The sequence below is a fragment of the Zingiber officinale genome, chromosome 2A (assembly GCF_018446385.1).
Source record: "Zingiber officinale cultivar Zhangliang chromosome 2A, Zo_v1.1, whole genome shotgun sequence".
Taxonomy (NCBI): Eukaryota; Viridiplantae; Streptophyta; class Magnoliopsida; order Zingiberales; family Zingiberaceae; genus Zingiber; species Zingiber officinale.
The window spans coordinates 157728805-157753683 of record NC_055988.1 but is presented as its reverse complement, the minus strand read 5'-3'; the positions used below and the strand labels follow the sequence as shown (position 1 = coordinate 157753683).

The 24879-nt window shown below is 44.9% G+C and overlaps 1 protein-coding gene across 1 annotated transcript; it reads left to right on the top strand.

Annotated features, from left to right (window-relative positions):
• The first annotated feature begins 683 nt into the window (after positions 1-683).
• Positions 684-8001, top strand: LOC122044170. Its single transcript, XM_042604702.1, has 5 exons — positions 684-1694; positions 1788-3744; positions 3965-4035; positions 4116-4219; positions 7809-8001. Exons 1-5 carry the CDS (start codon positions 684-686, stop codon positions 7999-8001), a joined length of 3336 nt encoding a protein of 1111 aa, XP_042460636.1.
• Positions 8002-24879: the final 16878 nt, after the last annotated feature.

Below are 24879 nucleotides of genomic sequence, written 5' to 3'. Positions count from 1 at the left end.
TCACGAACTTAACTTTCGGAAAAGAATCACTTTCGTTATGCTAGTCACTTTAGTGATTCAGCCAAGAGTAATATCAATCAGAGAAAAATCATCTTCATTGTGTTAACCATCTTCAGAGAAGTACCACCTTATTTTATATATTATTTTGCAATACGCTAGGATATGTTTGTTCTACATGACACATACATAGTCTATACTATCCATTTATAGCACATAATATTTTGAATTAAAAAAAAAAGATAAATTAACAAAAAAAATCTAAAAATGAAAAGGAAAACATGTAAAATTTTGCTAAAATTTAATTAATTAAAATATATTTAAATTGTATTTTTTAAAATACATAAAATATTTAATATTTATAATATTATAAATTTATAAAATAAATTAAATTCGACCCGTAGTTGTGCTAGTCCGATTCTGTACTAAAAGCACGGTCCAATTCAGACCTGATCAGATTCACGGGTCACACAAACCCTGCATTCGATCTGACAGTCTGACACTGATTAAGCTGGACCGTCTCAAAAAGCGGCCCTATCCATTTTACAGCTTTACCCTTCCTCCCGTCAGCCGTGGAACCGCCCGTCGTTTTCCCCTTAAACCCCTTCCACATCTCCAATTAACCATCTCCTCCCACTCTGCGCTTCTCTCCTTTTCTTTCCTTTCGACATTTCGATCTCCCACGAATGGAAACCCTATCTGCCGACGATCCTATCGCCGGAGAGTCTCCACCTATACCACCAGCCCAACTCCCAGACTCTTCCCGACTATCTCAGTCTCAATCCGATCCACCACCCTCCGATTGTAGGACATCTCTCGAGGGGGATGGGCATGGCGACTCCTCCGAGGTACTATATCCAACCCCAGTAGACATCTCCGGATCCGAACCTAAACCCGAGGTGGATGTACATTCCGTCGACCAAGTTACGGTACTAGGGTTTGCTGCAGCCGGATCGCCGGGTGCTTCCCCTTTCTCCATCGGCGATTTCGTGTGGGTGAAGACCAGGAGTCATCCCTGGTGGCCGGCGCTGGTTTTCGATCCTTCTGATGCTCCTGAAGTCGCCACGAAAGCTTACAGGAGTGGTGGTTCGGCCATCCTCGTCTTCTTCTTTGGTAGCGACACCTTTTCCTGGTGCGAACCGGCTCACCTTAAGCCATTTTCTCATGATTTCCATCGCATGCTTAAGCAGAGCAAGTCTGGTAGCTTCGTAGGATCCGTCGTGGTTGCCCTGGATGAGATTGGGCGGCGCCTTCAGTCAGAGCTGACTTGCCTTTGTATTCCGCAGGAGAACCTACCCAAGTATGCTGCAAGTCCTCTCACTGGACTTCCTGTTAAAAATCTCCGCCCGTCGGAGTTCCTTGAGCATCTTTGTAAGGTGGCTTGTGATGTTACCGCGGCTGATGTGCTCCAAGTTCTAGCTCTTAAGAGTTGGGTGATTGCTTTTGGAAAGGGGTGGACTGATTGTTCGCCTGGGTACCATCATCGTCGCACAACAATGGAGTTGGTGGACAAGATCGACCTTGATGTACCACCTGGGGACTTGGGTGATGGAAATGGAGAGGGAGATGATGAGTGTTGGATCAGTGGAACTGGTATTCAAAAAAGCACTAAGAAATCTGAGGAAAATTCACATAAGAGCCAGAAGAGAAGGAGCATAGCAGCGCTCATTGCTGGAATGGATTTGGATACTGTTGAAGTTAGTGATGATGATGAGATTAAGGTAAAGAAGAAGGCAAAGAAAATAAAGAAACCAATGAAGCTTGAGAATGATAAAATTGATGTCGATGAGTGTCGTGTTGAAGCCAATGAAGAAACCTCCAACACCAAAGAAGAAACCTTCTCAAATAGACGGGAGAGAAAAAAGAGCAAGTACCTTTCACCTCCTTACACTTGTTTGGCTTCACATACCAAGTCTTTGGACTCACCAGTTGCTGAGGTGAAATCACAAAGGAAGGCTGTTGACACCTCCACCACTAGACACTCTGCAACCTTGTCGTTTTGTAACTATGGGCAGGAAGAGGATACTGGTAAGCCTGAACTCAGTATGGAAGGCATATTAATTAAAGACATATTCTCAGAGTTCCTCTCCACGGTTATCAATCCACTACATTTTAAGAAGAAACCATCAGCTGAGTTGATGATCAAAAGCTTCTTCATGAAATACAGAAGTTTGATGTATTCTAGTGGATCTGGCTTCCTAAGTTACCAGAAGCATCAGAGTGAAACCTGTGATGATGACATTGGATCTCCCAAACAGGCCATTGTCAATGATTGCTCTGCAGTTGGAAAACTTGCAGGGAAACAGAAGAAGGGGAAGAATGCTGCTAAATTAGAGATAGAAACAGGGTCGAATCCAAAGCAGTTAACTTTCAATGATAACTCTGAAGTTGAAAAGTCCAAAGGGAAACAAAAAAAGAGAAAGGATATGCCTATATCAGTGGTAGAAACAGTTTCAAGTGCAAAACATGAAACTATCAATGATATCTCTGAAGCCCAAAAGTCCACTGGTAAACAGAAAAAGAGAAAGGATGCTGATAATTCTGAGATGGAACTAGATTCTAGTTCAAAACAGGGTACTGTCAATGATAGCACTGAAGCCCAAAATTCTACAGGGAAAAAGAAAGAGAGGAAAGAGGCACAGGCTGGTTTAAGTTCAAATGAGGTAACCTTCAATGATAGCTCTGAAGTGCAGAAATCTGCTGTTAAATCGAAAAAGAGAAAGAATGCTAGTCCAGAGGTCGGGATAGGTTTTATCCCTGAATCAATTAGTCATTCTGAACATGGCAAAGCTGGGCTGAATAAAAGGATCCAAATGGATGAAACTAACATTGTAGTGTCTGCCAATGTGGATACTCAAGTTATAAATGTTATAGAAGATGTGCATGAAAACATAAATAGCAAAGATGGAGCTACTGAAGAGAGTGTGGTTCTGTTCCCTAATAATGTTGATTCTTTGCAACCAACTGATGTTGGAAAAAGGATGAACAAAGGCAAGACGGTGCACAAAGGAAAAAAAACTGAAGAGTCTGCCCTTAATGTTTCAGAGGGTTGTCAAGAAAGCAAATCTGGTAGGAAGAAGAAGAAGAGCAAACTTGCCAATCCTGTATCTATAGTTAATTGTAAGGACATTGCCCATGGGTTGGAGACAAACAATGCTGTGCTGCAGAGGAAGGATGGTGAATATTTTTGCAGTTACCCTGGAGCTCTTCTCTTAACTTTTTCCCCAGGAGTTTCTCTGCCCTCCCAAAATGAACTTGTTTCCGCATTCTGCAAGTTTGGTGTTGTAATAGAATCAGAAACAGAGTTACTGAAAGAAACTAACAGTGCTCGAATTGTGTTTGCCAAAAGCACTGATGCAGAGAAAGCCTTCAATAGCTCAGACAAGAATGGTGTCTTTGCACCACCTTATACTAGTTATCGTCTTCATTATCTTCCTCCAATTGTATGTTCTCATCCAATCCCTCCACTTCTAAATGCATGTTCTCCGCAACCAATGCCTCCACTTCCAAATGCATGTTCTCCGCATCCGATGCCTCCACTTCTAAATGCATGTTCTTCTCATCCGATCCCTCCACTTCCTTACATAAGAGATAGTCTAGAAAGGATGATATCTACACTGATTTGTTCGTCAGAGAAGGAGACTGGGCCATCAGATATGATGAAGCCTGATGCAAGGGAAAATCTTGTGGGTGACATGGAGGGTCTCCTGAAGAAAGTTAAAACTTTGATAGATGGGGCTGCTTCTGGTACCTAACTTAACAAGTTTTTCTAACCTGTTTTAGCTTTAGCATCAGTAATTAATCGATGTCGTGTTTATCACCACCTGCTTTATTTTGGCTGTTGAAAGTTGACTTATCAAGTGTAAGTGGTGGATCTGTTGCATCACCTTCTTTGTTAGATTACTGAATGTAAGACTTATGATGTTAGTATGGTCTTTTTGTAGGCTGTTAAACCTTTACATGACAGCTTTGTTCCAGTTTAGTCTAGATTGTGCACGACCCAATCCTTTTGCTCAGTCAGCTGGAAACTGGACATGCGTATTTGGCACTGATGTTAAGCTCTTTACATGTGGTCGTTTGACATTTTTGGTGTTACGATCTTGGTTGGATACCAATAGATGCTAGATTCTGATGGCAGTCAACAGATGCTAGATTCTGCTATGTTACACTTCATATGGGCCGAGATAATTGATTTGTTCATTGTTATCAATCTTCTTTTCATGTTAGTGAAGTAATTTGGGAGATTATTTCAATCAATTTCAAGATTATTGTGGAAGCCTATTGGACGGTTGATAAACTAGTAGATGTAATACTCCGATAGCTCATAGAGCATATATAGAACTTGAGGGAAATTGACAGAATAAAATGATCATAAGCATTTTGTTAACTTGATTATCCTGTTATATCTACTATAAAGTTAAGCGGACAACGGTGTTTTATTTTAGTGGTCAGTGGTCGGTGGAAAATTTTATAAGGTTGGATTGGTTATTTCTAGAATGAATTGGTTTGAATAATTATATATCTAAATTATATATAAAAAAAAGTCAATATTAAGGTAATGGGTCATCTAATAAGGGTGTTCATCTTTAGTTCGAATTCTCTGTCCCAAAGTAATTTTATCCTGTATCCTTTTGTTGATCGGATAGTTATGTCATTCTTAAAATGTGTATGGTATTCTCGTGATGTACAAGACATCCTTAAAATATAATCTTGCCTATCCGATCAGTCAGGGGACACCGGAACAGAGATATTGCGGATGATTTGAACTCAGTCATCTCAACTCCAAATAGTTTGACAATGTTATATTAAACTACTCCAGGTCTTTTCCTGGCCCGGATCAGTCTTTAGCGTTGTCTCCTCATTGTTAAGTTTTCTCATCTCCCTACAATCAAGGATTTTTCCTGGCTAAACTGCAGTCTTAATCTGAAAATTACATCAGGTTGGTGAAATAAAAGCTCATGTTACTCGGGGTTCTCATTTTATTGCTTCTTTTAGATTGACGGCTGATCCATTTCATCTATGCTTTTCCGCAGTTGTCATTAATTGATTTTAGAAACTTTTGAAATGTGGATTCTATTGACACATGAATTTCATTTATTCCCAGATTTTATCTTCTTTACACCATGAGCTTCAAATTTCAGTATTTTCAAAATGTCCTCCAATGTGTATGGGTGTCTTATTTATTGTGTCCGTGAAGCTTCAACTTTGTAACAGTATGAAAAATTTGTTCGAGGTGTGTACGGCGTATAATCTTCAGGATAATAAATCTATATACAGAGAAAAATAATATCCTAACAATGTTATTGTGCATTCCGTACATATTTAAAATTTTATTTTGTATTTAATACTATAAATTAACCTCTAAATTTTAAAGATATAGCATCTTTTGATATGTGCTCATCCCCTATCGTATTCCAAGCTAGATCCGTTTAACTTAATTATAACCAGTTCAACAACGTCTAGTCTAGGAGAGTACTATAATTAGAAATCCACACTTTCGTCGCATGCAGCTAAAGAGATGCCCAAATACCTGAACTAAAGTATGCCTTCTTGAAACCATTAATCTCGAGTAAAGTATGGCTGGTGCGCTCATCTATAGACCAGCCATGTAAATTCTATATTTCATTCAGTCTCTTTGCTCGTAGTTCTGCCATACTATCAGAATGAGGAAAACAGAAGCAGTTTTTTAAAGCTAAACTGAATCTGCCTGCTAATTCAATTAATTTGCTTCAAAAGTTAAGTCAATTCCGGTCCAAATAGCAGTAGTTTCCTACATGAATTAGATCATTGACAGGTGATCCTATCTGAGATTAAGGGATAGGTAAAATTAACTCCTATCGAATCAGCTCTTATCGGGTTGAACTCTGGTTGGTCAACCTCTGGCGGATCGTCTTTTGTCAGGTCAGCTTCTGCAGGATCGCGCTGGCAGGTTGTTCCTATTGAGTCAACTTTCGGTGATGACGATGACGATGACTAAAAGAACTTAGAAGGAGATCAGGAAGGGAGTCATGACGTATCTTGGCTTGGCCCCGATGCTCAAGTTAGACATGAGGAAAAATAATTGAAGGAGAAAATATAAAAGTAAAATATGATGAAGCTTTAAGATTTGCATACCTTCTGTGTTGACACTATTACCTATATATAGAGAGGGAAGAGGCACACAAGGTATCTGATGGACGTACCTTTGTAATTAATCGGTGCATTTTTTTTTATTGGCTTAATTATTAATCACGATGCTAGCATGTACCAGGTGCCTCCAGGTAACCATTGTCTTCCCTGTAACTAGCGACTCTTTAATTCTATAACTGATGAGAGTTCAACTAGCCTGATGAGTTAGCCCAATAAGAACAGTCCAACCTAATCCAAGCTCCTCATGAGGTAGACCGACTTGAACTTAACTCCTACTGGACATGAACTCGGGAGAACCAGTTGTTGGATCGGGAAAGAGCTAGAGAGGAGTGAATAGCACGCTTCGTATGTGTTTAGAATTCGATTGAAAAACTAAAGTCGTACAACGAAAAGTAAATAGAAAAGACAAAGATACGGTGATTTTTACCTGATTCGTAGCCTTGTGGCTACTAGCTACTTCAAGACCCATAGTCAGTTTGACTACTTTTGTTAGGCACTCACTAGTAATCTGTTTCTTTTACAAAAATCGGGTTTGATAACAATCCTACTGACCCTTAAGGTGCGTTTGGTTGGGGGTTATCCTTGATAATCTTGGTTATCCATCCAAGGTTATCAATAAAAAACCTGTTTGGTTTAGATAATCGATGATTCCCGAGTAATGTTCCATGTCCGACACGTCAGCAAAAGGGGCATGCAACCAGGAATCGAAAAACCTCGGAAAACTGAGGTTTTTCTTGATTCCGGGGTATCGAATATTTTTTACCCAAAATACCCTCGGATAAAAGAAAAATGTGAAAAAAAGTAAAATTTATAGAAAAAAATGAAAAATATAAAAAATAAAATAAAAAAAATAAAAAAGGCTAAAATTTTTTTTAAAAAATAAAAAATCATAAAAAAATAAAGAATGGTAAAAAAACTTTAAAAAAAAAGAAAAAACATTAAAAATTAAAAAAAATACAAAAAAACATAAAAAATAGAAAAAAAAAATTAAAAAATTAAAAAATTTAAAAAACAAAAAAATAGAAAAAAATATAAAAAACATTAAAAAATTTAAAAAATACAAAAAAACATAAAAAATAAAAAATAGAAAAACATAAAAAATTTTAAAAAGAAAAATAATAAAAAATGTTAAAAAACATTAAAAAAAATTAAAATAGAAAAATGTAAAAAAAACCCTAAAAAATTAAAACCCCCTAAAAAATAAAAAAATAAAAAAGTAGAAAATTTTAAAAAAAACTTTAAAAAATTAAAAATTGAAAACACATAAAAAACAATATATATATATATATATAAACATGAAAATATAGTAAAATATAATAGAGTTTAAATAATAATAATAATAATTGTCCGAATCGCCGAACCAAAGGACGCTGGGCACGTGACGCGCTTCTAGTCGATGGCGTAGGCCTCCGTCGGGTCACGCGAAGCTCCGGCGAACCTGCACAGAAGTCGGGCCGGGAAAGGTTCCCAGCGGCGACCCTCCGACGCTCAAGTCAGGCAAGCAAACAGTGTAAAAGGGTGGCTCCAGAGATGTTTCTTGCGCGTACCGACGGCGAAGTAAGAGGCTCTATTTATAGAGCGAGGAGAGAACTAATGCACGTTCACCGAGGTGTAGACGTGTCAGCAACCCATACTTCGGTATGCACTTGTCAGAGAGCTTACCTGACACCATACTGCTACAGTCCGAGCATGTCCGACACCGTGCTGACCGGCTATCGCCAGTCGATCGACAATATCGACGCCGCACTCGTCTTCATGCTGGCCGAACGGTTCAAGGTCACCCAGGCGGTCGGCGAATATAAGGCGAAGAACGGCCTGCCCCCGTCGGTCGGGCGGCACGTCCCTCCGTTCGGTCATTATGTACTGTCTCATTGAGCGTCGGAACCCTGGTCCTTACCAAGGTGCCTTTTACTACCAGATGTCCCTTTCTTCCAAATCCGGTCGGCTCGTCCTTCTCCGGCGGGCTACTGGGCCCTTTGACCTCCCCGTGGTGTTGACCCCTCGTTATAGGGTTCCGGATTCTTACCACCGGATCACTTGCCTCCCCCTCGAGTCTAGTCGAAGGAGGCGAAGTCCGACTGACTGGACTGCCGATCTGACTGAGCAATGACCCTTGCATTAGTCCGCTCGGCCAGGCATAAGGATGCTCATCCGTTCGGCAGTGTCTTGTCCGTGCCTTGTGCTTCTCTCGGAATCCATGTCCAATGCCCCCCCCCCCCCCCCCCACTATTTATCACGTGCAATGCGCACGATAAGGGGAGCTCATTAAATGCGGCCAGTATCCCGTTGACACGTGGCGATCGTGTGCTTGTCAGCGTATGGCGGTGGCGTCACTTCGGACGGGACAGCCGCCGTTCGAAATGAACGGCTGGATGATGATCTGGGTATCCGTGACCTGGATCGGACGGTGGACAATAATGGCGGCCGTCCATATAAAGGTCCCGACCCATGTTCCTCGCCGCATTTCATCCTCCTCATTTCCAGACACCCTGCTGCTCCTTCTTTCGCCGGCAACCTTGTGCTCAGGCTTTCCGACGACTATACGGCTTCTTCTGACCATCTCCCTCGCTTGTAAGACCCTTTTTCTTGCTCTCGACGTTTTCTTCTTTCTGTTATTCGTCCCCTTCAGTTGGTTTCCCTCCATTCTCTGCTTGAACCCTCCTTTTTTATCCCGCATTCTTGTCTTTCGATCATGACCAGCACCTCGCAGTCGGCCGGCGGCGCTCCGGGTCTGTGGTATACGACCATGGAGAGCCGTTTTGACGAGGAAGACGCATTGCGTCTCGTTCGGACTTACGACCTGCCGACCGACCATCAAATAGTGCTAGCCACGCCGGCCGATCGGCCTCATGAACCGCCGTCCGGCACTGTTCTTTTCTTCCGAGACCAATTCCTAGCCGGACTGCGTTTTCCACCTCCTAAGTTTTTCTTAGAAGTTTGCAACTATTTTCGCATTCCGCTCGGCCAAGTGGTTCCTAACTCTATTAGGCTGCTGAGCGCAGTGATAGTTTTGTTCAAACTGAACGACATCCCCTTAACCCCAAAAATTTTCCACTATTTCTACTATCCCAAGCAAGCCGAGTGGGGTACCTTTGTTTTCCAGTCTAGGATAGGCTTCGTCCTTTTTGATCATATGCCGAGCTCCAACAAACATTGGAAGGAGCATTTTTTCTATATACGTTTTCCCGAGCGGCCAACTTTCCGCACCAAGTGGCAGACGGCTATGCCCGCGCAACCGGAGCTCGGCAAGTTTAGAGGCGACGCAGACTATCTCTATGCAGCCGAGCGGCTAGTCGGTCAGCGCTATCATATTGACAAGATGTTCCTTCCGGGAGTAATGCATATATTCGGCTTGTCTTCTACCCCAGCCGATCTGCCCTGTAGCATGAGTAAGTTCCCTTATCTCCCCTTTTATTATGTTCTAACTGATTTATTTTCTGCTTCTGCAACTGAAGTCATGTGGCGAGCCAAAGCTACCGAGAGGCTCAAATTGAAGGCCGCTCAGATTGAGGCGGTGACGAGCAAGGAGGCCGCCGAACGGGGCCTTGCTCCGGCTGATCCGGCCGGCGAAGAAGGTGCGGGGACACCAACTGTCCCTGAAGCTTCAGACGCCCCTGCCCCTCCTGATGAGGCTGCGGGCGACATAGAACCTCCTACCGAAGCTGTGGTGGAGGACCGTTCGGATGATGATGTGCCGCTACGCACTCGGAAACGTCGACGACCAGAATCCGCACCTGCCTCTACACTTGATGAGCCACAACCCGAGCGGGGCGCGGATGCACCGGTGCTGTCCAGGACGGTTTCCCTCGAGAGTACCCCGACCCCTCAGGGTTCTCCGAGGGCCAGCTCGGAGGTGCCGTCCTCCAGCCCTTCAAGAACTTTGCGCCGTATCAGGCGTTTGGGCGAGCTTCCTTCCTCGTCCACCGGCAAGGCCGGTGCTTCCCAGAGTGAGCCGAGCGGCTCGAATTTAATAAAGACCGTTCTGCGCCTCCCCTCAGATGCGTACATGGCTGCTGCTGATCGGCCAGTGGTCCCCGAGCAGCAGATTACTCTGACGGGCCCTCTTGCACAAGCTTGGATAGATGCTCGGCGTCGAATAGCCAAGATGACTCCCGGGCAGCTCGGTGACAGCAACCTACAACAGGCCACCGGGGTAGGTTCTCCTTTCTTTGTTTGCATATTCGAATTATGTTTTTAACCTGCGCACATTTGCTGGCAGAACTGGGTGGAGCAGATCGCTATTAGCGATCGATTGGCCGAACTGGAAGACGAGTTGAAAAAAGCTGCGGGGGGCAACGGGCAGTCGACGGCCGCTCTGGAGAAGGCCAAAAAACTACTGGATGTCGAACGGAAAAGGGCTAACGATTTGGCGAGCAAGGTCGTCCGGCTTGAAGCGATGATCAAGCAACGAGATAAAGATATCAAGACGGCGACCACCCGGAAGCTCCAGGCCATCGATGATATGGACCGGATGAAGGTGGAGATCAGGGGGCTGGAGCAACGCATCAAAGATTTGGACGCCTTGCTGACCACCGAGAAGGAGAGTCGCTCGGCGGATCTCCAAAGATTCGATGGAGACTTGAAAGAGCTCCAAGCCGCCAGTGACGCAGCTCACGCCACGCTCAAGGAATACAAAGAGGGGGAGTCAGCCCGCTCGGACGAAGTGAGGAAGGCGTTCCTCCGCTCGGAAGACTTCGGAGAGAAGTTCACCGACAAGATATCCCTCACGTTCGAGGAGGTGATCAAGGCGGCGGTGGGCTATCTGAAGACCAAAGGTCACCTGCCTGCCGAGCTGACCACCCCCCCCCCCCCCCCCCCCGAGGATCTAGCGAGCGTGATGGACACCATCCCCGACGCTCTTTTTGATTTTAATGTGTGAAGAGCGTTTTTATAAACTTTTTTTTATTCCCGCCGTTCGGCCCGGCTTATCTCTGTAATGACTTTTTTGGCTTGCATAATAGATAATCTTCTGTTCCTTTCACTTTTTATTTTAGCAAGAAATTTTTCCCCCATCACGACTATGTGTTCTTTAAAACTCTTCCGCTCGGAACCTCGCTATGCCAGACATGAACTGTCTTTAATGTCTTTCATCATGCGACTGAGCAGCCGCTCAGCGCGCAGACGTCGCTTGTTTGCCTTCTCCATTCCGATTAACCATCTTTTGCTTCGCGCTTCACCTCAAAGAGGTTTTCGCTGGATTTTCGCATGCGAGCCGCTCGGACGTTTATAGGCGCCGGCTCATCTCTCGATATTTAACGTCGGAGCTCGACGGTGCGGATATTTATAGCCGGTCGGCGCGGCTCTCAATCTTTAACGACGGGGCTCGTCAGCCTTCCGCTCGGACATTTATAGACGCCGGCTCGTCTCTCGATATTTAACGTCGGATATTTATAGCCGGTCGGCGCGGCTCTCGATCTTTAACGACGGGGCTCGTCGGCCTTCCGCTCGGACGTTTATAGACGCCGGCTCGTCTCTCGATATTTAACGTCGGAGCTCGACGGCGCGGATATTTATAGCCGGTCGGCGCGGCTCTCGATCTTTAACGACGGGACTCGTCGGCCTTCCGCTCGGACGTTTATAGACGCTGGCTTGTCTCTCGATATTTAACGTCGGAGCTCGACGGCGCGGATATTTATAGCCGGTCGGCGCGGCTCTCGATCTTTAACGACGGGCTCGGCCTTCCGCCGGACGTTTATGACGCCGCTCGCTCTCGATATTTAACGCGTCGGAGTTCGGACGGTGCGGATATTTATAGCGGTCGGCGCGGCTCGATCTTTAACGACGGGCTCGTCGGCCTCCGCCCGGACATTTATAGACGCCGGCTCGTCTCGCGATATTTAACGTCGACGGCGCGGATATTTATAGCGGTCGGCGCGGCTCTCGATCTTTAACGACGGGCTCGTCGGCCTTCCGCTCGGACGTTTATGACGCCGGCTCGTCTCTCGATATTTAACGCCGGAGCTCGATGGTCTGTCGGCCGGCTCTCGATCTTTAACGACGGGCTCATCGGCCTTCCGCTCGGACGCTTATACGCCGGCTCGTCTCTCGATATTTAACGTCGGAGCTCGACGGCGCGGATATTTATAGCCGGTCGGCGCGACTCTCGATCTTTAACGACGGGGCTCGTCGGCCTTCCGCTCGGACGTTTATAGACGCCGGCTCGTCTCTCGATATTTAACGTCGGAGCTCGACGGCGCGGATATTTATAGCCGGTCGGCGCGGCTCTCGATCTTTAACAACGGGGCTTGTCGGCCTTCCGCTCGGACGTTTATAGACGCCGGCTCATCTCTCGATATTTAACGTCGGAGCTCGACGGCGCGGATATTTATAGCCGGTCGGTGCGGCTCTCGATCTTTAACGACGGGGCTCGTCGGCCTTTCAAGGCTAACTCCTTACCAGGCCGAGCGACCTTGGCCTTCGTATCATATCCTGCGCTCGAACAATATTTATGCTCGGCCGAACAGCACGGGTCATTCGCTTACGAGTTTAAATATATAACCCTCCCGGCCGATCGGCTCGGGGGCCTTCGTTCTCAAGCTCCCAGCTCGGATATAAACCTCCCGGCCGATCGGCTCGGGGGCCTCGCTATTCGAGCGCTTGGCTCGGATGAGTTATATGCCCAGGCCGAACGGCAAGGGGTCTTCACGCAGTAAGCCGTTCGGCAGAGAATGCTCAATGTGTGTGCATCTTTTTGCTTCCTGTATTACAAGTACATAGGCGACTAGCGTATACACCAGAATAAATTACAATCGTGCACCTTTCATCCAGCTCGATAGGGCTAGAGATGATTTGCACTCCACGGTCGATCCAGCTGCCGCCCGTCCTCATCCTCCAAGTAGTAAGCGCCCGAGCGGAGTTTTTCAATAACCTTGAAGGGACCCGCCCAGGGAGCTTCAAGCTTGCCGACGTCGCCGACAGGCTTGACTTTCTTCCAGACGAGATCGCTGACCTGGAATGATCTGGGGATTACTCGGCGGTTGTAGTTCTGCTTCATCCGCTGCCGGTATGCCATCAGTCGCACAGACGCCCTAGCTCGCTCCTCTTCGACCAAATCCAGCTCTATGTTCCTCCGCTCGGCGTTCCCATCATCATAGCTCTGGATCCGGACGGACTCAACGTCGACTTCAACCGGAATGACTGCCTCGCCGCCATACACCAAATGGAACGGTGTGGCCCCCGTCCCTTCCTTCGGCGTCGTTCGGATGACCCACAAGACGCCCGGCACTTCATCCGGCCAACTCCCTCCTAAATGGTCGAGCCGAGCGCGCAGAATACGAAGAATTTCCCGATTGGCTACTTCGGCTTGACTATTGCTCTGGGGATAGGCCACGGACATGAAATGTTGCTCGATGCCGTAACTTTTGCACCAGTTCTCTAGCACCTTGCCTGTGAATTGCCGCCCATTGTCGGAAACCAATCGGCGAGGGATGCCGAACCGACAGATGATGTGTTGCCAGATAAATTTTTTGACCATCTGCTCGGTGATCTTCGCCAGCGGTTCGGCTTCCACCCACTTGGAAAAATAGTCGACCGCCATTAGCAAAAATCTCCTCTGCCCGGTCGCCATCGGAAATGGACCGACAATATCCATTCCCCATTGATCGAACGGGCATGAAACGGTGGATGCCTTCATTTCTTCGGCCGGTCGGTGGGAGAAGTTGTGATATTTCTGGCACGAAAGGCATGTAGATACTGTCCGAGCGGCGTCTGCTTGCAAAGTTGGCCAAAAATACCCGGCCAAGAGGATCTTCTTGGCTAACGAGCGTCCGCCCGGATGCCCCCCGCATGATCCTTGATGCACTTCCTGGAGGATGTAAGCCGAGTCCTCCGAGCTCACGCATTTCAACAACGGGCGCGAGAAAGCTTTCTTGTAAAGTTGATCGCCGATAAGTGTGAACCGACCGGCCCTCCTTCTTAGCAACCGGGCTTCATACGCATTGGATGGTGCAGCGCCCGAGCGGAGGAATTCTATGATGGGTGTCCGCCAATCGCTTGGAAATGTAAGGCCCTCCATTCGGTCGACGTGCGCCACCAACAGTACTTTTTCAATTGGCTGCTGAATGGTGACCGACGTTATTGAGCTCGCGAGCTTGGCCAGTTCATCGGCTGCTTGATTTTCTGCTCTGGGTATCTTATGGACAACAACTTCTTTAAAATCAGTTTTGAGCTTCTCAAAGGCTTCAGCGTAGAGCTTAAGCCGAGCGCTATTGATTTCGAAGGTGCCAGAGAGCTGTTGAGCAGCCAATTGCGAATCCGAGTGGAGGATTACCCGACCGGCTCCCACATGCCGGGCAGCCTGCAAGCCAGCTATGAGGGCCTCATACTCTGCCTCATTGTTGGTAGCTTTGTAATCCAGCCAGACGGATAAGTGCATCTTTTCTTCTTGAGGAGAGAGCAGCAATATTCCGATCCCGCTTCCGAGCCGAGTGGATGATCCATCTACATATATTCTCCACATAGCTTCCGGCTCCGGCCTCTGCACCTCAGTCACAAAATCGGCCAAGGATTGAGCTTTGATAGCCGAGCAGGGCTGATATTGGATGTCAAATTCACTCAGCTCTGTCGTCCATTTGATGAGCCGTCCGGATGCCTCTGGATTTAGTAGCACACGTCCGAGCGGGCTATTGGTTTTGACAACGATTGTGTGCGCCAGGAAGTATGGGCGAAGGCGCCGAGCAGCGAGGACCAGAGCGAATGCTAGCTTTTCGAGCCCAGTGTAGCGAGATTCAGCATCTTTTAAAATGTGACTAAGAAAATATACAGGCTCTTCTCCGCTCGACCTTACTAAAGCTGAGCCGATCGCATGCTCGGTTGAAGACAAATACATATAAAGTGGCTCACCCGCCGTCGGTTTGGCTAATACCGGGAGAGAGTTCAGATACATCTTCAAGTCTTCGAACGCCCGATCGCATTCTTCATCCCATTGAAACTTAGTGGCCTTGCGCAAAATTTTGAAGAAAGGGAAGCTCCGGTCGGCGGTTTTGGAGATGAATATGGACAAAGCGGTTATCCGACCGGTCAAACGCTGCACTTCCCTCGTATTTCTTGGAGGTGGCATATCTTGTAGAGCTTTCACCTTGCTGGGATTGGCTTCGATGCCCCGCTCGGTCACTATGTATCCCAAGAAACGTCCTCCTTTCGCTCCGAACAGGCACTTCTGAGGATTCAACTTGACTCCATACCTGCGCAGCGTTCGGAAGGTTTCTTCCATGTCCTTGAAGAGGTCAGCCGCTCAGACGGACTTAATTAGAATGTCGTCCACATAAACTTCTAGGTTCCGCCCGATCTGCTCTCTGAATACCTTATTCATCAAGCGCTGATATGTGGCTCCAGCATTCTTCAATCCGAATGACATCACATTATAGCAATAAGTGTCGTCGGCCGTCACGAAGCTGACTTTTTATTGATCTTCACTGGCGAGCGGCACTTGGTGATAGCCCTGGTAGGCGTCGAGCATACAAATCAATTCGCAGCCGGCCGTAGAGTCCACCAGCTGATCTATCCGGGGCAGAGGATAAAAATCTTTCGGGCAAGCCTTGTTAAGATCTCGAAAATCTATGCACACTCTCCATTTGTTGCCTGGCTTGGAGACTAATACTACGTTCGCCAGCCAGCTCGGGAACTACACCTCGCGTATATGACCGGCTTCCAGAAGCTTTTCCACCTCCGCCCGGATGATGGAATTCTACTCGGTGCTGAAATCTCTTTTTCTTTGCTTGACCGGCCGAGCGTCCGGTCGGACATGTAATTCGTGCTGCGCGATGCTCGGCGAAATTCCGGGCAGCTCATGTGTCGACCAGACGAAGACATCATGATTTCTTCTGAGGCATTGGATCAGCTCCTCTTTCTGCTTCTCCCCCAGATCGGACGCAATAAAGGTTGTGGCCTCCGACCGGGTTGGATGAATCTGCACTTCCTCTTTTTCCTCATAAATTAAAGTGGGTGGCTTTTCGGTGATGGCGTTTACCTCGACCCGGGGCGTTTTCCGAGCAGAATTGGCCTCTGCTCGGACCATCTCGATGTAACATCGCCGAGCTGCTAGCTGGTCTCCTCGTACTTCTCCCACTTGGTCCTCCACGGGGAACTTGATCTTCTGATGAAAAGTTGAGACAACCGTCCGGAATTCGCTAAGCGCCGGTCGTCCCAAAATGACGTTGTAGGACGAGGGAGAGTCAACCACCACGAAGTTTATTGTTCTCGTCCTCCTGAGTGGCTCTTCTCCCAGCGAGGTAGCCAGCCGGATGGCTCTTCTCCCAGCGAGGTAGCCAGCCGGATCTGGCCGACCGGCTGGACTTCGTTACCCGTGAACCCGTAGAGCGGAGTCATCATAGGTAGCAGCTCGGCTCGATCAATTTGCAGCTGATCGAACGCCCTCTTGAATATGATGTTGACTGAGCTCCCTGTGTCAACAAATACGCGGTGAATAGTGTAATTGGCTATTACCGCTTTGACGAGCAGAGCATCGTCGTGGGGTATTTCAACTCCTTCTAAGTCCCCGGGCCCGAAACTAATTTTGGGTCCTTCCGTTCGTTCTCGGCTACAGCCGACTGCATGAATCTGGAGCTGCCGGGCGCTTGCCTTTCTAGCTCGGTTGGAGTCTCCTCCGGTCGGCCCGCCAGCAATAACGTTGATCTCGCCTCGGGAAGTATTGCTTCTATTTTCTTCTTCCTGAACGGACGGTCGAGACCGTTCTCTGGACGCTCGGTGATTCTCTTGCCTTGGAGAGCGATGCCGATCGGGATAATGTTGCCGTGGCCTGTCAGCTTGCGTTCGATCGGCTTCCTGAGTTCTCTGTCGCCTGTCGACTGAGGGAGACCGTCGTCCAGCATTCCGAGGTACAGGATGAGCCACGAAGGGAAGACTTCGACAATCCCTTGTGTTGTGCGTATCTGTGCGGTGGAAGGAGCAGTACATTGGGGTCCATCTCTTTTTTGGCTTGGGCCGAGCAGCGGCTACCTCTTGCACATGTGACCTGACGTGGGGGGATCGGATTGCTTCAGCCCTTGGCCCTCTGGGCAACTGATGAGCGGTATGTTGTTTCCGTTCGGACTGAGGAGGCCGCTCGGCTGGAGTTTCTTTTTTCCTGGCCGCCTGTGCTTCTTCCATGTTGATGTACTCGTTAGCCCGATGTAGCATGTGATCATAATCCCGGGGCGGCTTTCGGATGAGCGATCGGAAGAAATCTCCATCCACTAGGCCTTGTGTGAAGGCGTTCATCATGGTTTCCGAGGTGGCCGTTGGAATGTCCATCGCTACTTGGTTGAATCGCTGGATGTAAGCTCGAAGCGATTCCTGGGCCTCTTGCTTGATGGCGAACAGGCTCATGCTCGTTTTTTGATAGTGCCGACTGCTGGCGAAGTGGTGGAGGAAGGCCGTCTGGAAGTCCTTGAAGCTGGTGATGGATCCGTCCGGCAGCCTCCGGAACCACCGTTGAGCCGATCCCGAGAGAGTGGTGAGAAAAACTCGGCACTTTACTCCATCTGTGTATTGATGGAGGGTTGCCGTATTATCAAACTTACCCAGGTGATCATCCGGGTCGGTTGTCCCATTATACTCGCCGATCGTCGGAGGCATGTAGTGCTTGGGCAAAGGGTCTCGTAGAATAGCCTCTGAAAATTGGCGATTGATCCGCTCGGGCGAGGCGTCCGCTCGGGGGGCTTTCCCCTTCCTGTCATCTCGTCTAGGCATTTCATCCGAAGAAGACCCCCTATCTCTGTGAGTTGGTACGGCTTCAGGGGTGCGGAACAGGGCCCGATGAAATGCGACGGTGGCAGGTGGTGCTTCCGCTTGGCCACCAGATGCTGATGTTGCTTGCTGCTCCGGCCGCTCGGATGCAGCTTTCTGTTTTTGCTCTACGAGCTTGGCGGCCCTTGTCTCGATCAGAGCATCGAGTTTCTCGTTTGAAAGCGTCACCATGTGTTGTCGTCCAGCCTCGTCCATTATTTCCGATCGGATGCAGGAGCGTTCCCACAGATGGCGCCAAATTGATCCTGTCTGAATCGCCGAACCAAAGGACGCTGGGCACGTGGCGCGCTTCTAGTCGATGGCGTAGGCCTCCGTCGGGTCACGCGAAGCTCCGGCGAACCTGCACAGAAGTCGGGCCGGGAAAGGTTCCCGGCGGCGACCCTCCGACGCTCAAGTCAGGCAAGCAAACAGTGTAAAAGGGTGGCTCCAGAGATGTTTCTTGCGCGTACCGGTGGCGAAGTAAGAGGCTCTATTTATAGAGCGAGGAGAGAACTAATGCACGTTCACCGAGGTGTAGACGTGTCAGCAACCCATACTTCGGTATGCACTTGTCAGAGAGCTTACCTGACACCATACTGCTACAGTCCGAGCATGTCTTCGATGGGACAATAGGACACCCCGTTACCAGACTGGGAGTATGACGTAGCCATGCGACTTGACGGCTGTTAGAGGGTGTTCCCTTCCTTTACACATCGCCCGGCTGACCGGGCGAAGAACGGCGTCCGGACGGCCTTAATTCCCTGCGTCGGCCGGGCGGCACGTCCCTCCGCTCGGTCATTATGTACTGTCTCATTGAGCGTCGGAACCCTGGTCCTTACCAGGGTGCCTTTTACTACCAGATGTCCCTTTCTTCCAAATCCGGTCGGCTCGTCCTTCTCCGGCGGGCTACTGGGCCCTTTGACCTCCCCGTGGTGTTGACCCCTCGTTATGGGGTTCCGGATTCTTACCACCGGATCAATAATAATAATAATAATATTATTATTATTATTATTGTCATGTTGTTGAGGCTTAAGTGCAGCAAAGTGTTGGAGTTTCGAAAGTGTAACAAAGCAATTGAAGTGTTAGAAAGATTATCATTAAGGTGCTATTTGAGCCTTCTTTTATAGGGCGATCCAGGCGCCTCTAGCACTGATTCTACTTCGATGCTAACTCAGGAAATCCAAGTGCATGGATCCTTTTTAGATGCCTAACCAGCTTGTTGGTTAGTCCTAGGAAAACATACCGGTTCCACTGTACAAAATTTTTTTGTACTAGTGTCGAACCTTTCCTTAAATAACCTATTGTGTTCTTTAGAAGTTAAATTAGAAATCGCAGACGGAACTTAACATCATTGATTCCAAATTTAACTTATCTGTTCTTAATGGTTTAGATTTGAATCGCAAGCGGAACTTAACACTATTGATTCAAATCTACCTAAGTTATTAATTCCATAAATATTAATTTCCAAAATTGGCTTCCAGGACTGCATGGCGAGGCACATGACCTTCTTGGATATGGGAGCAACCACCACCGCCTAGGCAAAGCCTTTTAAGGAAAGCTAATATTTATTTCCTTAAATAACTCTAGGTTAACCAAAAAGAATAATCGAATCACAAATTCGAAAAAGAAGAAAACACAAACTCGAAAAAAAAACTATTTCGAAAACTCTAGAATCATATGCCTCTTGTGTTTGGTATTTCCATAAATAACTATACAAAGAAAACTAGTATGGTGCGAAAAATAATTACTAGTTATACCTTTCTTTGTAAGCAAAAATAACCTCTTGATCTTCTACCGTATTCCTCTTCTAACCTCGGACGTTGTGTGAGTAACGATCTTCCGAGATGAGAACCACCAAGCACCTTCTTCTTCCTTGCAAGGTTCGGCCACCACAAGACTCCAAGAGAGGATGAGGTTCGGCCACCACCACCAAGCTCCAAAGGATGCTAGAGACTAGGCTTCCTTTCTCTCCTTCTTCTCCTTGCTTGATCCGTCCACCAAAGCAACTCCACCAACAAGGAAGATTCGGCCACAATAAGGAGAGGAGAGAAAAGAGGAGGGGCCGGCCACACCAAGGAAGAAAAGAGAGGAAGAAAAGAATAGAGTTGTTTACCATGAAGGCACCTCTACCTCCTCTTTTATAATCCTTGGTCTTGGCAAATAAGGAAATTTTAATAAAAACTTAATTCTTTTGCCATGAAAAGGAAAATTTATTTTAATTAAAAAATAATTTTCTTCTCATTAAAATAATGGCCGACCACTAATCTCCAAAATAAGGAAAGTTTTAATTAACACAAGAATTAAAACTTCCTAATTTGTCTCCGGAAATTTATAAAAATTTCTCCAATAATTTTTCCCGTGGATTATAAAAAGGAAATTTTATAAATTAAAATATTTCTTTTAAATGTGGATGATTTCCAAAAGGAAAGTTATCTCTAAAAATTAAAATCTCCTTTCAATCTAAAAATAAGGAAAAATATCAAATCTTTTCTTAATCTTTTGTAGAAACTTATAAAAGAGAATATATAATTTTTAAACTCTCTTTTAAATCATGAACATGGTTAAAAAAGGAAAGTTTTCTCAAAATTAAAATCTACCTTTCAATCTACAAATAAGGAAAGATTTCAAATCTTTTCTTAATCTTTTGTAGAAAACTATAAAAGGAAAGATTTAAATTTCAAACTCTCTTTTAAAACCATGATATCCACATAAGAAATAATTTTAATAAAAAATCCTTTTTAATATGATGTGGCTGGCCACCTAAGCTTGGGCTCCAAGCTATTGGCCGGCCACCTTAAGGCTCAACCTTTAGGCTCTGTTTACTTGGGAGAGTGGAAAGTAAAATTAAGGAAAAGTTTCCACGGTGGAAAAATTTCCGTCGTTTACTTCATTAAAATTTTTCGAAGGAAAAGTAACGCAATCCATCAGCGGATAATTTTGGAGTCAAAATCGATCACCTCAAAATCGGACGGAAAGCAGCGGATGGGAAAAAAATGACGCATGTACCCCTTTTGCATTCACAAAATTACACCATATAACAAAAAAAATGACGCATGTAGCCTTTTTAACTTACAAAATTATACTATGTACCAAAAAAATGACGCATGCATCCTTTTTTATTTACAAAATTACATCACAAGTATTCTCCTTCCTCTATCAAGGTAAACAATTGTGCAAAGGAAAAGATTTCTTCACCCTTTCTTTTCTCTTCCTCCAATGATAACTTTCTATCGTTGATTCCTTTCTTTTCCTCATCCACACTCTAGAGTAAACATAGCATTAGACTTGACCGGCCCCTATTGGTTGGGTAAGAAGGTGGGTATGTGGTGGGTATAAATCTCTATATACAAGAGGCTACGATAGGGACCGAGAGGAAGAATTGGTTTTGGTCTCCCGATGAAATTAAGCTTCCCGTGTTCGCCCCGAACACACAACTTAATTTCATCAATAATAATTCATTCCACTAAAGAACTATTATTGAACTACCGCACCAATCCCAAATTACATTTTGGGCTCCTTCTTATTATGAGTGTGTTAGTCTCCCTATGTTTAAGATGTCGAATGCCCACTAATTAAGTGAGTTACTGACAACTCATTTAATTAATATCTTAGTCCAAGAATAGTACCACTCAACCTTATCGTCATATCAGACTAAGTCCACCTGCAGGGTTTAACATGACAATCTTTATGAGCTCCTCTTGGGGACATTATCAACCTAGATCACTAGGACACAGTTTCCTTCTATAATCAACAACACACACTATAAGTGATATCATTTCCCAACTTATCGGACTTATTGATTTATCGAACTAAATCTCACCCATTGATAAATTAAAGAAATAAATATCAAATATATGTGCTTGTTATTATATTAGGATTAAGAGCACACACTTCCATAATAATTGAGGTCTTTGTTCCTTTATAAAGTCAGTATAAAAGAAACGACCTCTAATGGTCCTACTCAATACACTCTAAGTGTACTAGTGTAATTATATAGTTAAGATAAACTAATACCTAATTACACTACGACCTTCCAATGGTTTGTTCCTTTCCATCTTGGTCATGAGCTACTGTTTATAATTTATAAGGTACTGATAACATGATCCTCTGTGTGTGACACCACACACCATGTTATCTACAATATAAATTAATTGAGCATCTACATTTGGTATATACAAATGTAGACACTTGACCAATGCGATTCTTATAAATGTATATACAAAAGCTAGGCTTTTAGTATACACTCCAACACAGCTAACATGACAGCACCTTATCGAAGCTATCTGCACCATATTTATCCTTGCCTGGAACTGATTAGGGTGATTGGACCTCCTTTTTTCTGTCAGCTCTCATAATTTGCTTCTTGTATCACAGTGTATTAGCACAGATATAATAAGATTATGATTGACAACTCTTCGAGTTGTTCGGTCTCAACTTTAGGTTTCCCATGAAATCTTAGGTTTGACTAACACCTACTGCTCTCTTTCTGAGAGCACGTACTCACTACTCTATTCGGGAGAGTTTATCTGATGTCAAACATTGGTCTACTTGACCTGTTTGGACTATATGTCCTCGACCCTAGGGCTTCGTCTCCTGATTTCCTCGATCTGCGAAGTCTTTCTGCCTAGTCCCTCCAACCATGACTTTCTTGCCTAGTCCTTCTGACCAAGATTTCCCTACTTATGCTCAACTAAGACTTTTTTTATCTAGCTTCAACTAGGACTCTCCTACAAGTTTGATCAACACGTTAGAATGCAACAAGACTTAACTTTGACCTTTTGTCAATATCAAAACTTAAGTTCGATTATATGACATTTCTTGCATCAACATCAATCCAACTTGACCTGTACTCACCTTGAGTTAGACCAATTTAGCCCAAATTTTATCTTGACTCAGACTAACCAAAATTCATATTGATCATGACCTAGATACACCACGTGGTCTCCACAATTCCCTCAACGTTATAAGCCTCCCTGATCATGTCTAGTTGAAGTAGGAAATAGTTTGACTGACTAGACAGTTGCTATGTCAGTGACTTCAGAGTCCTTGATTATTTTGATCAACTGAACTAACAAATTTGGTCAATCAATGCACAATGATATCTATTATCCATTTTGGATAGGTTATCGTCGAATTTGGATCGGGTGTCGAAAGCCACATGGAAATTGATCCATCAATGCACAATGATATCTATTATCCATTTTGGATAGGTTATCGTCGAATTTGGATCGGGTGTCGAAAGCCACATGGAAATTGATCCAACAATGCAAATTCAATGTTAACGAGATCAGGCTATTGGAGAGTAGGATCAGACGGCTGGATGTCATGTGGAAGACTATCCAAAGTAGAGATTTGAGTTGATCGGGTTTTAGTTGACAAGAAGGGAGTTCAGGTAATTAAAAGGATGACATGTCAACAAAAACGATGTAGGGAAGACCTCTTTATGGATGAGATCAACCTACCACGTCAGCAATTTTCGGGCAACTGAATTTGTCATGTTAGCACTTGACCAATGGCTATAAAAGGAGACAAGGAGCTTGTGTTCAAAGTAACACACAACTATGACCAAAGTTGAAATTATAGTATTCTTTTTTCTATTTCCTCATATTTTATTCTCAAACGTCGTAAGAGATTTCTCTACCTCTAACATGCTATCGAAGATGAGAAAGATAGATGACATGTGCATAGGCCTTGGATATGACAACCCTAAGAGATTATGAGCCAAATAAATAATTATATTTTCTTATTATGTTTTAGTTATCTATTTATCTCAATGTGTGTGCCCTTGCTAAACAATTAACAAGAGAAAGCAAATTCTTTGTGTAGCTATGTCATTCACTCTGACGAGCTTGCTTCCGCCCCCTCTTGGTTCATGATCGACCAGACCATTATTTATGATCGATCTAATTGCTATTTTCAATCACAGAATGCTCTGCTCTATTCATAGTTGACCATATGAATTATCTGATTAATCAAAGTGAATAAATTTTATAGATAAATCAATTGTCCGAGGTCGATCACAACCTTCCTTTTTCGCGCGCTAGCCTACGAGAAACTCCTTTTTTATGAAAAGATGCTTTGTCACAATAGTGCTATGATTACGATCCATCTCCCATGAGAAATTATAAGGATTAACTAGAGAGACTAAATAGTAAGTATTGAAATGGTAGAAATTAGTAATAAAATTAGAAGGGATGTGAGTTTAGAAAGTGATGAGGAAATGAATTGTGATTATGTGAACGAGAGAATGAAAGTTATTTGGATAATGAATGAGAGATGAAACTGAGGATGTTTATAAGGAAAATATACGTTTTTAATTTGTTTAAGGGTTACCTAGTATTTTTAGACTAAAATTGACCAAAATACCTTATAAATTAATTATTTTATTTTAAATAGGGATATTTTGATTTTTTGGAAGTTTTTGACTTTTAAAACTATCCCTTCATCTCTTTTGTACGAGGGTCAGATTGAAGTATCACCTAACATGGTGGTAAAATGTGACTATGCTCATCCCTAGTAGTCCCGTCAATCCGTCCCAAGGTCAATACGGAGGAAGTAAATCATGAATGACTACTAATTTTTGGAATAGTGACAAGTACATGAGGGAATCATTTACCTCGGTTATGCCGAGATTCGAACTCCAGTCGTTATAGTGGTAATAAATCATGTGCTAGTCACTAGACCGTTCTGAGAGGATAAAGTATCGTCCAACATCGATCTATGTTCGGCGGAGGATGATTAGTTCCTTCGCCATGTTTAATTAGATCAAAAGGTCGAGCCACCACTCTTGTCTGTCCTGAGAGAAGTTGTGCCTGATATGACATGAGCTAACCCTCATCAAGTTATGTTGAACACAGTGACCTAAATCAGATCGAGCTGTGAGTAATTTGAAACACAAATTAAGCTTGATCGAGTTGCTACTCTAGTGTAATTGCCATGCACATTTTGAATTGTTGAAAATTTTATTTTAAGTCTTTAAAATAATTTTGAAAGTTTGAACTTATTTATTCTAATTTAACTTCTAAAAAT

Excerpts from the sequence above, each read along its gene's own strand:
- LOC122044170 (XM_042604702.1), top strand. The coding sequence starts at position 684 with ATGGAAACCCTATCTGCCGACGATCCTATCGCCGGAGAGTCTCCACCT. Across the intron at positions 1,695-1,787 it reads TGGATTTGGATACTGTTGAA|TGTCGTGTTGAAGCCAATGA; the intron begins GTTAGTGATGAT and ends GATGTCGATGAG. Across the intron at positions 4,220-7,808 it reads GTTATCAATCTTCTTTTCAT|TCCGAGCATGTCCGACACCG; the intron begins GTTAGTGAAGTA and ends ATACTGCTACAG.